Source organism: Pocillopora verrucosa, chromosome 12, assembly GCF_036669915.1.
Source record: "Pocillopora verrucosa isolate sample1 chromosome 12, ASM3666991v2, whole genome shotgun sequence".
Lineage (NCBI taxonomy): Eukaryota > Metazoa > Cnidaria > Anthozoa > Scleractinia > Pocilloporidae > Pocillopora > Pocillopora verrucosa.
The window spans coordinates 10,972,328-10,988,460 of record NC_089323.1 but is presented as its reverse complement, the minus strand read 5'-3'; the positions used below and the strand labels follow the sequence as shown (position 1 = coordinate 10,988,460).

The window sequence follows — 16,133 nt, the reverse complement described above, 5'->3', positions numbered from 1 at the left end:
CGGTCAGTCACGCAAACAAAAGCTTATAGGATAAAGTGGCTTCCGTTTTCAACAGTGGATTGGAGTGAAGGAAAAATAAAATTTTTCATGACGCTCTTTCTTAGGCTCTGTCCTTTTCTTTCCCTTTCCCTTTCAATCCTTTCAAAGATTTTCTTTTATTTTTCAGTTTAGAAACGTGAAAAATTGACATGTCACACTACTAGCTCGAGGAATGAATGGATAAATTTCCCCAATTTGTTAGCTTTTCTTTTCTCATAACCCATTTTAATCACAATTGTTCTTAGGGAGCCTGTTGCTTCTTATCAGATAATAGTTTTGTTATAATTACTGAGTCAATGAAGATATTAGTTCAAAAATGTCCAATAAAGTGGCCTCAATGTATCAGCAAAGTTGAGGAACCCATTTACACTTCTGCATAAAGAGAGGTACTGTGTGATTCAAATATACTCAAGAATACAAAACTGTGACCCTGCTGTGTTTCAACCCAGAATCCTGCCTGCCAACTTTTGGGCGCAGAGGAGTGAAAAGGGATACACTGAGGCTTACCAAGTGACCCTAAAGTGCATCAAGTACAACAGCATTAGCATAAGTTTATTTTACCCTATTGGTATTAGCTTTTTCAAATATTACAATTCACCAATAAATTTACTACTGACAGTTTCCATTTTTTAGCAACTTATAAATATAATTTAATTTGTACAATTCTGTTACGAGTATGGTACTGTCATCACAAGTCCCGGCCTTTTGTTAAATGAAGGCTTCACACTACTACACCAGCCGTCCAAGGTAAATGGACTTGGGAAAAATTGTCTGGAGCTGTTGCCATTGAACAATAAAATAATCTGCAAAGCAGTACATGATTTTCCCAGATAGTGATAATGTCTTTACTCTGCAAATGCTCTCAACAAACACCATCGTAATATCCCTTACACCAAAAATCTGGAAAAAAACAAACAAAAACACAAAACCAAGATGATTTTACTATCAGTCCAAAACAATGTTTAGTTGTATGCTGACTACTAAATGTTAAAAAAAAAATTTTCATTCACTGCTTCCTACTCAACATTTCACTACATTCAAGAATTTCCAAGAGAAAGTATAAATTACTTGTTATCACAAAAATTACATCCTCTTATTGACAAATAACATAAGTAGAGGTTAAATAAAATTTTCTTACTTTTAACACAAATGCTGCTACATTAATTGGAATGCATGTTCCTGGACCATTACAAAGAATCTACAAAGAAAAAAAATCTGAGACAGAGGCACTCAGTGGTTCCTCTATGCACATTACAATAAGAAGAATATTCAAACATACTGGATAGCTTGATTGTTAACCTTTTACACCCAAGCATCAGTATGCATATTCTCCACACTTTTCTCTATACATTTCCTAAGGTGTTGACAAGGAGAATCTGTTTCACAATCAAGAGCTTCTTTAGTTGGTGATCATTTCCTTTATTCTTGTGACCTTAATGTGATTCAAAGGGTGATATTTTAAGGAGAATTTAGATGTTAATCACACCTGCTGGTTAGTGTCAAAGGGTTCAATCAAGAGCAGGGAAAGCCTGGACTGCTGCCAAAACAGACCACATTGAAATCAGGAGCATTTACAGCCAGGAATGAAGGAAGTGACAAATGTGACAAAGCCTCTTTGCTTGAACAGGAAATCTTATTCAATGGCAGGAAATATTTATATGTACTTACCAAATCTGGTTTCTCTTGCAATACAACAGGAAATGAAAAAGTCAAGGCATTCAAAGTTGTAAAGATTGAAGAAAGCCATGATTGACGTACTTCTCTACTTCGTGGAATTTTAACTATTTTAAACTGTGAAAAGAAGTAAATGAAAGAGTCTTAGGAAAGAAAAATGTGCGTCAATTTTCATTCAATAAAAAAAAATATGAAAACTTAACTTTAAGAAGAGAGAGAGAGAGAATTATGGAGAGGTGTTAACATGTACCCCTGATTTATCCTCATCTTCCTTCTTCTTAGATTTTTCAAAACTATTAATCTTGTCTTCACTCATTTTATCAGTCTCAGCAACAATATAGATCCTTGGTTGATAACAAGAAGACAGTGAGCCCATAAGTCTGAGCATCTCTGAAGTATGACCACCTACAAAAATGAAAACATGATCAATTTGGAAGACAGAGGGAGAGTGAAGGCTTAATCATCTAGATAAAAGGGTCCTATCAACTGTGTTGATAAAGTTCATGTATTTAAACTGGCCTCCATAAAGAGTTTACAAAGCTGATTTTGTGAGCGTTAGCCCTTCATTATCGCACTCGAAACATCAGCTTTAGAAAATCTTTACAGTGACTAATTTACATTATCAACTTGGTAGATAAAGCCAAATTATCCTGTAATATCCCTTACCAATACAGGCCACCACAGTTTTTTTAAAACTTACCCCTTAAATTCTTACTTTTAGTACTTATCATGAATGTATTTGAATCATTTATAATACAATAGTAGAGCATCTGAGCCATCTTTTTTTTTTGGCCTTTTATAAGAATCTGATGCTATATCAAAACAATGGATGTAATGATGATATAAATTTGTCTCACAACCAAGTTACTAGATGTAGATTGCATCTTCAGCTACATCTAGTGACTTTGTCGTGAGACAACAGAACAAATTTATATCATCATCCAGCTACCACGATGAACAACAACCTATTTCATAACAATGGAGGTATTGTTAATGTTGATAAAAATATATCTTTGAAAGGGAGGCGATAAAGAAAAAGAGGACATTTTCCATCAGGTAATTTTTTAGTTCTCATCCTCAAATTTTGAGGAGAATGGGGTAGATTTCCGTACAACCTCTAAACAAAGCTGTAGTCACAAAGGCAACCTATTGCCATTGCTCTTTTTATCCAAGAAATATTAATGCATACTAAATATGGGACTGTGCGGAAATCTTGCCACCATTGTATCAAATGATCAATCCAAGGAGAAATTACGCTTAAGCTGGCTGTGATCGAAATACACATACATGCAGACACATTCATCTCTAGAATCCATGTTCATTTTAAATATAAATAAAAATTAAAACAAAAATTCTGCTAATTAGCTACTCATTCATATTTGCGAAGGAAAAGCACTTGTGGTACTTCTGGATAAGTGTACCTGAGCCGGCAACCACCATTACTTTAGCTGACTTTCTCCTGTCCAAAGAACCTTGATTTCTTTTTTTCTTCAGCACATATACAGTGCGAAGTATCAGTAAGAGAACTAAGAAAAGAACTACAACAAAAAGTACGTAGAACATTTTTGCAGGAGTGAAGAGGTAGAGCGAGATGGGTATTGCCGCTGCATGTATGCAGGCTCAAGAATTCTGGCGGGACACCGTGTCGTGTATGACCTTTTGTTTTTCAAAGTGAGCACTCCAAATATTCATGAGTGGATTCGTTTAGGATGAATGGATTTGGTAGGTGTTCCTTTGTTGAAGCACTTTTCTTAAGCTAGTACGCTTTGTTGTCCTTCAAATCTTGCGTCGCGCCTGAGGGATGTAAAGGAATTTCATCCTGATTGATCGCACGAGTGCGCAAGCTCTAGAGGGCGGTCTCCCACTTCGAGTGTTTATTCGCTCGTATTTGTTGATATATTGGACATTGAGACGTTGAATAACTTTAGTATCGGAGCACTCGTCAACGGGCTCGAGTAAACCTTGCACCCTCCTCCATTCTTCGCCATGGGGTCAGTTGAATGATCGTCTTTTTGTGGTCGGCTTTCAGGGTAAAATTTCCGCACAGCACCATACTACATTATGCATTCAGTTCTTGGATTGAGAAAACAATGACAAAAAAATACATTGCCATTGGGAAAACTGATTTTTTTACAATTGTATGGGGCTGTGAGGAAATTTTACCGCCTTCAGTAGGGTAAAGAAGGTTGGATGGTGCGATATTAGGAGAACGGTTAAACAATCTTTCTTGGGATTGAATTGTCAATTTAACCTTCTAATGGAAAACAAAACTGTAATCACATTGAGTGTTGTCAATGAGGGACTGGCAGACTGTATTGATTGCTCTTAATCCCTTTTCTTTCAGATGTTGGTGAACATAAGAGGGAGCTGAAGGACTTCAGTCTTTGTTTCTATACATCAGCAGCTAGTTTTGTACTCTGCTTGTTTTTATTTTATTTTGTGAGCCCAAGATTCTCAGCACGGATCTCCTCAGGATACTGCGAGCTCAGTGTTGCCAAAAAAACTGACTGGGACACAAGGTGATGATGATTATTGACACAATCAGACCCTCTGTCATTTCTGTAATCCTCTTTCCTTCCCTTGAAGTACCTGACCCTTATCCTTTAACTCCAAAAAGTGATTAAAATATAACTTCTCGGTATTATATCCACACATTATCCAGCAAACAGATAATGAGAATACTCAAGCTTATCAGCTAAAAAGTGTCACTTGATCTAATGCCAACTTCTCATAACTATTTTACAAGGGAATTTGTAGTAGCTAGAGGGGAGAATTTACAATAAGATCTTGAAAGTAATGGGATTAATTCTTTATGATCAGATTCTTTTCTACCCCTATCAACCTATCAACTTGTTTTGTTTTTTATGGCTCCTCCACATCCACACTAACTTGCATTTCAATCGGACAAGTCATTCAAAACTGTGGAATACGTATTCAACAGATTATAAATTGTCTGTGACAAAAACTACTTTTCCCTAGCTCTCTCCACTTTTTACCAGCTTCAATCCCTTCCCACTTTTTATCTTGGTTCAGCTTTTCCTTCCCTTGTTTTCATTCATTTTGCTTCTCTTCCACCTCCATCCAAAATAATAATGCAAGTGAGCTTTCTAGACTAGTCAATCTCCACAGCATTCTTAACTTTAAAAGGCTTCATTTACAGGCAACTGTCTTATTATCATTCAAGAAAATGTCTACACAGTAGGTCAAGGTGGAAATGACACATTAAGGACTCCTGCTACTCCCTTTGAGTGGTTTGAATTTGTACTTAATTTATTCAATAAACTCTTTCACTCCCATGAGTGACCAAAACAGAATTTCTCATTACAATGTCACTACAAACTCAAGCAGACACATGATGAGAATAAAGAAAAATATCAATTTGGGGATTATAAGTTGATCTAATTCCAAGTTCTTCAAACTAACATGTAGGCATTGTATGGAAAAAAGTAAGGGGAACTACTATTGAGATCTTGGGAGTGAAAGGGTTAAGCTTCCTGGGTGCTTATTAAATGTTTGGACCTTAAGAGTGGGCACTTATTTAAGGCTAAGTGCTTATTATATTTTCACCATTTCAGCATTTACGGGTAGTTAATTTATTTTGCAATGAAAAAGTAAACAATTAAATGTGAAGAATTGTACCATAGACAGTGAATGTAGAGATTGTAAGCCTGTAAGGAAATAATAATCAGTACTTCCCTTGTGCATTTCACATGTTACTTATGTATGTTTTCTGAGAGAGGCACAGTCAGAACAAAATCAATTTGTAAACAACATTGTAAAATGAATCTCTACATAGTAAGTGAGAATTTTTCAACTGTTTATAACAAGAAGCTTTTCCTCTATTGCAGGATCGGTTCAAATTTGCATGCAGTGGTTGTCAGCACAATCAGTTTGTATTGCTTCATATTTGATGTGGAAACAGCTTCCAATCCAATCAAGTATGTTCCATTTGTTTGTAAGCAGATTTTGTCAAGTTTTTATTGATGATGAACTTTATTTAACAAGGGTTCATAGCACAGTGTAAACTGATGAAATAGTGAACTTTATTTAACATGGGTGCATATCATAGTGTGAACTGATAGAAATAATGGCCATCAGCAAAAATGTGTTTGAAAAACATCTGTAAAATAGTTACCATTGATTAAAATTATATGAAGGAAAACCAAGGTTTTCTGGACTTGTGAATGGTCCAGATTATGGAGATTCTAAACAATCCAAAGTATGGATATCAATGAGTCCCCCCACCCCCAATAGAACTGAATTCAGTATACAATATTACAAAATAATTTCATTCTTAAAAAAGTGCATTCTCAAATCATTGTGCATCATTGATAAAAATTTGCCAAAGTATTTCAAAGAGTGTTTTACAACAATGTTTCACAACCTAAAATGCTGATGTGAATCAGTTTGTTCAAGCTGCTACAGCATATTGCACATCCCAAGTTCTATCATTCTTTGAAGTTGTATTTATGGAAAAAGTTGTTATATATCTTGAATGTGACTGATAATATGACTGATATCTGCGGAGACAAAAGGGAGCAGAGAGGGAAGTGTGAATGATCAAAAAATTTGGATTTGAAATTGAGGTCTGAACAGTCACGGTTCAACTGTATTAATTTAGTTTTGTAAACCATCATTTTTAATATGTTTACTTCAGTTGTCTTCCTTTCTTTATAGAAATGATGGGGTGTTAGTAAGAGTTGGAGTAGCTATTACATTGGGGTACATTTTAGCAGGTATATGTAAACAATAGCCTCTATTTGGTGCAAAAATATGCACAGATATTTTTCCATGGACATCATCTGTTCCAAAACACGAACAGTTTTCTGATAGTGAAGCTGGCGGGAAACTGTGAGCTTCTGTCACATGCATTTAGGCCAATTGTGTGCAAGCAAAAATATTTGATGGATCATAAGCCTTTGAGTACATATATGCTTTAGATATCATTTTATAAAATGCAATGGTACAAGTGGAATAGCTGGTAAAATTAAAAAAATAAACAAACTAACTAACAAAATCAGGGTCATTGAAAAAGCTCTCTGACAGATTTGTAAGTAAATATGTCAAAACTTTATGGCAGCCTGTACATTATATCCCATTTTTTTAGTGCAGACAAAATTATCACTCTGATAGCCTATTCCTGCAGGCTGGCTGATCTTTGATGTTTCCAGCTTCTCAGGGTTTCCCACTCACTGATGATTCATCTGACATGAAATGTTTATCATTAATTTTTTCAATATTAGTTACTAATTTGTCAGACAGTATAAAATTCAATAATTATTCAACTTTTGCTTGAGACACAATGAAAGCTTTGATAACACGGAGTTCCACAGGGGGTGCTGGCGTTCACAATTATTTTTACCAAGGAATCACCATAGGACTCCCAAGTTTCTAAAAATTAGGGTATTATGTCAGAATTTCAAAACTTTAACCTCAGATGTAGTTATTACATATCATATTGACCTGTGCAAACTAGCATCTGCTATCTGCAGGTCAAAGGAGTATTTTGTGTATATGAGAAGATAGATAAAGTGCAAATTGAAGTGAAGTGATCCCTAGTATGCCATAAATAAACAATCAGTCTATCAGAAATATTCATGTACTTTACAGATGATAAACATTTTTTCAAACTAAGTATCATAATTGTCACCAAAATTCAAATTTACTGTCTAAAAATTATTCAATTTTCTCGTTGATTATTTCAGATTTCCTTATCATAGTCTGGTCCTACAAGTACATTGGAGATTTGTTTACTTTGGTTCACCACCTCATGGCAATATCAGCATATTATTTTGTTGTGGTAAGACTGTTTTACACTGTTTATGTGAACAGATACAGTACCGCTCATTAACAAAGGAAACAACAACCAAGCTGTGGTCACTAGTGACTATGATATTTAGTCCCCTACAATAGAAAGATGTATGGAAAATACTCCAACACTCTACCAGCAATGATAGTAACATTACAATTATAGTTATAATAAATTATTAACAGTAACTTTTTTAAGTCTGTAGCAGCTAAATAATAAAGGCTGTTTTCATAGTTATAAGTCTCATACTGATAAGTGAATAATTCTGATACTCAAGTTAGGTTGAGGAATCAATTTTCCTTTGTAGGTCAGTGGGGTTTTGCCTTACTTTGCTAATGTTCGTCAACTTGCAGAGATCTCCACCCCATTTGTGAATCAGAGGTTAGTTTGTTTGAGAATTACTTAGCAATGACATTTATAGTTCTCACCAGATCTGTGTTCTGCATATTTTCATGTCTTACTCCCCTAAACACAGAGGTACCTGTACATGTCACTCTCATGCTATCATGTGACTTAGTTTTCTTTTCAGTCTACCCAGACACTGTAAAATTTTAGTGGTAATGAGATAAGTAAATATAATGGAAAATGGAAATTGGAAAATGATTGTGGCTTGATACTTTAAAGAATTTATCAGAACATCTAATTATTACAAGGTTTGAGTGAGGAAATTATGGATATGGCAGAGTGGCAAAGAATGTCTTCGACACCGTGAAAACAACATTCAGGTGTGAGATAACAAAGAGGGTCATGTTTACAGTAAATACAATAATATGCATGAGGCTTTTGTTCAAAACAGCAGAACTACATATGTAATTTGAGCAAAGTTTCGCTTGAAATTATCAAAATTGTGAAAAATTAATGGCAGGAAAACTCCTTGATCCTTGAACTTTTTGAGAATCAAAGATCAAGGATTGAGTTTCAAGGGACCTACCTTTGAGTTGTGTTGTAGGTGCACACTCATGTCTCTTTTAACACTTTGTTATATTTTCTTTGATTTTTACATCTCTTGGCTTCCCAAAGGTGGTTTTTTGATGCTGTTGGTCATCAGAGGTCATCTAGCAGCTTCATCATCAATGGATATGTTATGGGTGCTTCTTTCTTCTTCTGCCGTATACTAATGATGCCCATTTACTATTACAAGTGTTATTTGGTCTGGGGAAGTGAAGAACAACTGCAGCTGGGTGCACTTATTAATTTTTTCTGGATTTCTACCTGCATTGTGCTGGACATAATAAACTTATATTGGTTTACCAAGATAGTTAAGGGTGCAATGAAGCTGACTCAAAAGCTTAAAGATCGTAAAGACTGACAATGAATTATGTAAATGTTACAATATTGGATACTTGTTATATCATGGCCCTAGTTGTGTGAAGGGCAGATGAGGCTATCCACAGGATAAATTACTGCTGATGGATAGCATAGTACATTTATTAACACTTATTTGCTGGATAGCGATTTATTCAGTGGTTAACACTATCTGCCTTTTGAACAACTGGGCCTTGATCTTTATGCAATTTTTTATGAATTCCATGTTCAATTTCCACTGCCTTACACCCACACGTTCATTGATCCCCGTTTTTTGTTTTCGTTTCTTTGTTTGTTTGTTTTGTTTGTTTGGATTTTTGAAAGCCAACTGTTTTTTCCTTTTTTTATTTCCACTTATTGTGGAAGAATATAACGTTAGCTATTGTTAGTTATTGTCAATCTGTCTAGATTTAGGATGAGTATTTTATTTGTGTATGGGTAAGCAAAGATCTGTGTGGATTGACCTACGTGAAGGCTAAAAAATATATTACAAAGATAGAAGAAAACCCTAATTTTTATGAATTACTTACTTTATGACATAGCATTTTTTATGTACAATTTCTCTAAAATAATTGCAAATTATGTTTATCAATCTAGATTTGGGATGAGTTGTTTATTTGTGAATGGGTAAGCTAAGATTTGTGTAGATTAACCTACTTGACGGCAAAAAAATATATTACAAAGATAAAAAAAGCAACATTACCCTAATTTTTATGCATTTCTAACTTCATGATATAGCATTTTTTATGTACAATTTCTCTAAAATTTGTAGCAAATTATGTCTATTATTTATCATTAGAAATAAGAATTTTGAGCTTTTGACAAATATATTTATAGTGTTTATTTAGATTAGCAATAAAAATAAATAAAATGAAAGATTTATTCATTATCCTGGAACTGTTTACTGTCTGATAGTATGATCCCTATGCACCAATTTCTACTCACACGGGAAACATGTCTAACACATGTGTGCCTTGGGATGAAACCCTTTTGTGATCAGGGTCTTTCAAGGTATTACTTGATCAGCTCACAGGTGCAAGGCTGTCATTTTTTGGGGCCGGTAGGCAGTGGAGATCCTTCGGCTGTCGGACCATTTTGCACCTGCTAAAAATTTGAAATGATTCTTACAACAATTTCTGGCGGAAAAAAGTTAACCAAATACGTTCCAGAGTGCTGGAAACATCTATTCTGTTTACTGATAAAGCACTGTCCAGTCCTATCCTTTACAGCCACTATTTATTTTCCTTATTAGTGATACACTGACTTCAAACTCTGCTGATAAAAAATGTGCCTTTCAGAATGGGATGAAGGAATCTGAATTAAACTACGGGTATTTACATAACAAATTAAAAGCTAACAGTGTCTACTTCCCAGCTTGCAGGGGATGTTACAAGGAAATCCTGAGTTCGGCAAGAGAATATATTCTCTTGATTAAATACTTGGTGGATTACTAAAAAAGATTAAAATATTTTAAAAATAAATTAAAAATGGTCAAGAAATAGAGATTAAAAATTAACAATCAATAATATTAAAATCAATTAAAATCAATTAAAAACAATGAAAATGAATCAAATATTAAAAATGATGTTAATAATAAAAATAATGATAAAAAGATAAACACGTTAAAAAATAGAACTATTAAAAATAATGAATAGTAAATTCACCTTTTTACAACTTCATTTTTCTTTATTTTAAGTCACATTTCTAGCATTTAAAACATTTACGTCGATCAGTCTTTAGTAGCTAACGTAACAGCTACAGCGTCTGACTATTTTTTTACCTTCCGTGCAGCGATTTTTACTGTATGGCATAATCGTTGCCATTAGAAAAGTTTCTAATTTTATCTTTTCCCTTGATGCCATTTCAAATCCATTACACCTCCAAGCGTCCACCCTTCTAAGAGACATTGTGTTGCAGTTTAATTACATCCACTAATTGTAGTACTGGTGGGCACATCACCTGCGCTTTAATGTACTTGTGAAGGTCTTTTCCACTTCTCTAGCAATTGATGTCAATAATCACCTCTCAGTCGATTTTCGCACTTTACCTTTCTCTAAATTGACACACGATAACTCTATTTCGGAGATGAGAAATTTGTTTTTTCTTCCGAATATACTGACATGATCAACCATCTTTTGGAGTTTTGAACACTTTTATTAACAGAGTAGTTAAAAGAAGTAATTTCAACGGTATTTCTACGAACGTAATGAGGTTAATTGCACGAGTTGTGCTTTAGTGACCACGGCAAATGGAAGTGATTGACCTAAGTTATTGTACCTGGATAGCACATGACCTTCCAAAGAAATAGCAGCTGGTGATAAGAATTTTATGGTTTAGAAATATGAGGATACAATTGGTACTCTGTCCGTTTCATAAAAGGCCCTTAATTTGTGAAGTATAAAGCGGAAACATTTCTGACAAGATAAGTTTGATTTTCTCTTTCGTAGAAAAGGAAAATTTCAATGGGACTTTCAACTTGGCCGGTTATTGAATGGGTTAATTGTTAGTAACCGGATTCTTTTCTTTGCGCAAAGATTTCTGGAATCGTCACTGGGCAAACACTCGCAAGTTGCAAGAAGGAAATGGTTGGCCAAAGGTTGTTTCGACGTCCAAAAACGATTTTGCAGATAGATCAACGCTTTTTCGTTTTATCATAAGTGAATAAAGATACTATTGATATGAGGGAAGTGTAGGTTTTTGTTAGGATTGTCAATTCTATAAATTGAATGTCAAATGTCGATGTTGTTATGCGTTTCCATCCAATTAATTGAGTGCCTTGCTTTAACTTCACGTCAAATTAATAATGTTAAGCTCTACGGATATGACCTTTAAAGGCATAAGTGAACCTAAAAATTCTCAATTTACTTACTGTGTTGATTTTTGTATCAGCTTTACTCACTCGTTAAACAAAACTAACAAAAAATTTAAACGGATGTATGTTCGAAATTCGGAGAGAGCTTCATTCGAACTCAACATGGGAATCTGAGTTAATTATTTGCCTTCCTTCTGTCAGGAAATGAATCAAACTTGCCTCGGCGACATATTCAAGTGAATTTCGAAAGCCTTTTCTTGAACTGACTTATATTTTAGATTAAACTGTATTTAAAAACATATTAACCCTGAAAATTGACATCAACTGGATGATAAGATTCTTTAATCCGAAGAGTTTAAGTTCGCTGAGCCGAAAAATTTATTAATTCTAGTGGCAGTTTGCTGCACTAATAATTTGCCGCAATAAATTTAGCCTGTGTCGGGACGGTGAATCAGTTATGCTTCAAATTTAAAAAGAAATGTGAATCATTGTCCAGTCTTTACATAAACCGTTATTAAGACGAATTAACACTATAAAAGTAATTTTCACCGAGCGGTTTGATTCGTCAATTCAGTTTGAAAAGCTTTGCCGGGTTTTTAAGCGATGTCAATTTGATAATCGTACATCTCTTCGCTATTCATTTGCCGCCATAAATTTTTAGCCTCAACCATAAGTTGTGTATAAAGGTGAGAGTTCTAATCATTACTATCGATATTGAATGTAGGTGATAAGCTGCGGTAGAGAATTTTGAAAAGCTGACATTTCGAGGCCAAGCTAAAGTCGGAGGATGTTAGCTTTGAGGCGACAGCTTTTCACTTATGCCGGAGCATACATGAGCACGTGAAAATTTTTCTTGTATTTCTCCCCCGATGCCCATTAGAATCCATGAACTCTTCCGGAGGCCTAACCTTTTTCATAAGTCGTTGATACATTGCCATCTTCAAATATGAGTGATACTGCGGTGCTGCTCGCGTAGTTTAGCTATAATTCTAAGGGCCACACATCTGCAATTTATTCAGGTCAAGTATACTCCACCACTGCGACTTATTCAAATGTAAATAATTACCTATCAGTCGATTTTAAACCTGTTTCGTTGTGGAGAAACTACTTTTTTATTTCTGTCCCTCTCGTGACGCAAGTTATATTATGAAAAATCCAGGGTAAAACTTTTTACTTTTCTTTTTATAGTCCACTGGTGCACCGGCTAACGTCGCATCACACTGCATCAAGAGCAGTTCAGTCTTCGTAAAAATCCCGCTAGTTTACGAGTGTCCAAACTAAGCAAATTGAATTACGACTTAAAGCACCCTAAATCCCACTCTATCTCTTCTATGATATGAGAAAACTATATTTCCTGATGTCGAAAAGCCATTGTCATTGTTTACTTAATCATCGTTAAATATGCAAAAAAGTGATTTGCATGAATTATATTTTCAGTGAGCAAGATAACCTTTGCACCTGGAAAGAAAAGTGCCTGAATGAAAAATAGGTAACGGTTAAAGTTTTTGGACGACTAGAAACAGCATCGATTTCATGGACATGTGCCTAAACTGTACAGAAACAACCAAAGACTCTGCTAGCAAGGCAAGTCCAAATTCACTTTTCTATTGCACAGAAAGAGAAAATTTCAAATGGATCTTCAACGAAGATGGGAACGATTACAGCTGGAATATTCTTGTCATCATCCGATCTGTTGCATCTCCTTGTATCGTACTTTTAAACACTCTCGCTATCATTACCATGCAGAACACGAACATTTTAAGAAAGAAGTGGACCATTTTACTATCCAGCATGGCCGTAACAGATCTTCTCATTGGGGTCTTAGATATTCCTGCGACAGTAACCGTTGATGTATTGATTGTTTACCGAGTCTCGTTTCCGTATATTTGCCACTTAGACTGGGCCAGTTTTTGCCTCAGTAATATCCTTTTAGCATGTTCAGTATATCATTTGACAGCTATTGCCCTGGAGAGGTACGTGGCGATTCGAAGGTGGATGGACTACCAAGTTATTGCCAGAAGAAGCCGTCTCAGAAAGTTGGCTTTAGCCACTTGGTTGTGGACAATTTTTACAGCATGCCCAGCTTTTATCATGCAGGATTTGAGAGTTTCCAGGAATGCTGTGAAAGCTTGGATGTTGAGCGAACTTGTCGTGATAACTGGTTGTCTAATCCTTATTCTGTATTTCTATTTGGTGGTGTTTCTGGAAGTGCGAAAAAGCAAGATAGCTGACATCCGTCGGTTCAATGTATTAATAACAAAAAAAGCAGAATACAAAATTGCTACAACGACTGCCCTATTAAGCTTTGTTGCCTTCTTTTCTTTTCTGCCAGCCGGAACTGCATTTATATTCGTAGATATTTTTCCCGTAATTCAAACAAACCAGTATTTTATTTTCCGTTCAACACAAAGTCTAGCACAGTTAAACTCTCTGCTGAATCCAATCCTCTACTGTTTCAGAAATCCTCAGTTCTGGAAAGTTCTGAAAGAAATGGTAGGAATAAAAGGTAACACAGACTTTCAGCCATGGCTAAAAAGAACACGACACAACCAAGAAAAGATTACAAACTATTCACTGAAAGACAAACGAAGGGTGGAGAAGCATAAGAACTTGAGCAAATCAAAATCCTTCAGCGAAGGCTTCCTTTCAGATCCAAATAGAAAAATGGAAATGTTACCGAGGAGGTCATTGTCCTGCCCCATTCCTCGCAGTGAGGCCAGAGCAACATTTATCTACGGTCAGAAACAACAGGCACATTGATACTCACTGAAGGAAATGCTGTTTACCAAACGGTAAAGATAAATGGCTAGCAGCAGAAACATGACAAGAAAATGCATGCATTGTAACCACGTTAAATTTGGAGTCTAAGAAAGTAATTAAAAAGGAGTTTGTTGAATCCAGAATGGAATCGAGTTCATGGGTTTTCACAAAAAAATTTGGTGTATGAATACACGTATCAAAGTGACACTATGGTGTACTCATGGATGTGCTGCATATAACATAATTAGAATATACTGTCATAATACTAAGAGCCAATGATTCCAAGACACAGAATCAAACGTTTTCCCCTACGAAATTTCTCCCTATTTGATTCGCCATATCTAACTATCAGTCCGCCATCTTTGATAAGATGCATGCCATCCCCAGACTCCTAAGGCTGGGCCAAGGCTAAGAAATTTGCATGTCGAATCCCAACATTACCGTTCCTATGCTTCGTATATCCATGAGTAAAAGCAAGAAAAAATCACTGGAGAATTTTACTTGCTCTTTTTCTGTCGTCTCTTATTTAGTAGAAGAGGTCAACATACCTTAATGATGTCTCTGTTTAAGTAAATTAGATATGATAGCTGGTGATATTTCAATTGGAAATAAATTAACCGCTTAGCCCGCCATTACTTTACATAAACGAAAGGAAAGCATCGCAGCTTAAACTTGTACGAACGCTCGTGTTTATATTTGGCGCAAATCAAATTTAAACTATTTCAAACTGCAACTTTTGACCGCTTCTTGTTTTTTTTTCTCAAGTATATCCTACACCCACTGTTCGTCTTCAATTGGCAACTGTGACACAAGATCCAATCTACTTCTTTGTCGCTCCTGATAAACTGAAACCAAGTAAAATATATTGAACATTATCATTCCACTAAAGCAACGAGGCAACGGAACGCGAAACATATGCGACGGTTTTACATTGTGGAGTAGGGCATTTGTGCATCTGCTGCCACATTTGAACAAACTTCTAAGAAATGTAACGGGAAGGAAGAGGTATTTGGCTGAATGACAGACTCGTCAATGAATAACTTGTTTATCGAAAAATCATAATCAAGCTTGGTCCTCCTATGCCTAAAATTCCTTAAATTTTGCCGAAACAAATTAAAAGGTTATACCCACCAAAACAAAACTGGCAACACAGTACAAAACAGCAACAGCAATTATATAAGCAACAACACTGTTATAGGAGCGGGGGGGGGGGGGGGATAAAACGTATTTAATCTTTGTTTTTCAATGAAAATTAGGATTATAAGTCCCAAAACGTTTTGTAGACTTAATGGGAACCCGAGGTCACTAGTTGTCAGACTGAGGCTTTTTTTTAACACCTTCTCTCAAAAGATGATAATTTAAAAAACTAAGCCGTATTAAAGTTCACCAGCTTTATATTTTTTTTTCTTTGTTAAAATATTTCGATGTCCAAATATTGGATCCACTTAAGACTTTTTGCAGCTTACAGAGACACCGTCGCTTACCTAGTTTTCTCCTTAACCAAAGCACAACTCTTTCATAATAAGCAATGCTCGCCCTCAAATTCCCCAAGCAGTGATATGCGTTAGCAATACTCGCGTTGGCCTTCGACACGCTGTTACCGTCTTTTAAACTTTCGGCAATCTTTCGCCTTTGTGACTGATAATAAATGGCACCTTCAAAGTCTTGCTGCATCTCGGAGATGTTTCCGAGATTGTTGTACATCCTCGCTTGACAACTTTTGTTTTGTAACTC

General features: G+C 35.5%; 4 protein-coding genes across 4 annotated transcripts in view; 2 read left to right on the top strand and 2 right to left on the bottom strand.

Annotated features, from left to right (window-relative positions):
* Nucleotides 1-235: 235 nt before the first annotated feature.
* LOC131781332 (UDP-N-acetylglucosamine transferase subunit ALG14-like) lies at nt 236-3,515 on the bottom strand. Its single transcript, XM_059097986.2, has 5 exons — nt 3,135-3,515; nt 1,964-2,118; nt 1,708-1,830; nt 1,178-1,237; nt 236-939 (listed from the first exon to the last, which is right to left on the bottom strand). Exons 1-5 carry the CDS (start codon nt 3,274-3,276, stop codon nt 769-771), a joined length of 651 nt encoding a protein of 216 aa, XP_058953969.1. The 5' UTR covers nt 3,277-3,515; the 3' UTR covers nt 236-768.
* LOC131781306 (TLC domain-containing protein 4) lies at nt 3,335-9,704 on the top strand. Its single transcript, XM_059097946.2, has 7 exons — nt 3,335-3,435; nt 4,058-4,232; nt 5,562-5,651; nt 6,391-6,449; nt 7,419-7,513; nt 7,830-7,903; nt 8,543-9,704. The coding sequence occupies exons 1-7, from the start codon at nt 3,423-3,425 to the stop codon at nt 8,829-8,831; spliced, it is 795 nt and encodes a 264-aa protein (XP_058953929.2). The 5' UTR covers nt 3,335-3,422; the 3' UTR covers nt 8,832-9,704.
* A 3,055-nt stretch (nt 9,705-12,759) lies between these two features.
* LOC131781334 (G-protein-signaling modulator 2-like) overlaps nt 12,760-16,133 on the bottom strand; it is a 3,873-nt gene continuing 499 nt past the window's right edge. The window contains exons 1-2 of the mRNA XM_059097988.2: nt 15,884-16,133; nt 12,760-15,244 (exon numbers count right to left, since the gene is read on the bottom strand). The exon at nt 15,884-16,133 is cut by the window's right edge and continues 499 nt beyond it. Coding sequence (XP_058953971.2) covers nt 15,171-15,244; nt 15,884-16,133 — 324 coding nt within the window. The 3' untranslated portion in view covers nt 12,760-15,170. The remainder of the gene's footprint in view (nt 15,245-15,883) is intronic.
* On the top strand, nt 13,179-14,399 carry LOC131781338 (melanocyte-stimulating hormone receptor-like). Its single transcript, XM_059097991.2, has one exon. It carries the CDS (start codon nt 13,179-13,181, stop codon nt 14,397-14,399), a length of 1,221 nt encoding a protein of 406 aa, XP_058953974.2.

Bases quoted from the DNA above. Each gene is read 5' to 3' on its own strand.
- LOC131781332 (XM_059097986.2), bottom strand. From the start codon at position 3,276: ATGTTCTACGTACTTTTTGTTGTAGTTCTTTTCTTAGTTCTCTTACTG. The intron at 1,831-1,963 runs GTACATGTTAAC...TTCTTTTCACAG, and splicing joins AAGATGAGGATAAATCAGGG to TTTAAAATAGTTAAAATTCC. The intron at 940-1,177 runs GTAAGAAAATTT...GTTTTTTTCCAG, and splicing joins TAGCAGCATTTGTGTTAAAA to ATTTTTGGTGTAAGGGATAT.
- LOC131781306 (XM_059097946.2), top strand. The intron at 4,233-5,561 runs GTGATGATGATT...CCTCTATTGCAG, and splicing joins AAAACTGACTGGGACACAAG to GATCGGTTCAAATTTGCATG. The intron at 6,450-7,418 runs GTATATGTAAAC...TGATTATTTCAG, and splicing joins ATTGGGGTACATTTTAGCAG to ATTTCCTTATCATAGTCTGG.
- LOC131781338 (XM_059097991.2), top strand. From the start codon at position 13,179: ATGTGCCTAAACTGTACAGAAACAACCAAAGACTCTGCTAGCAAGGCA.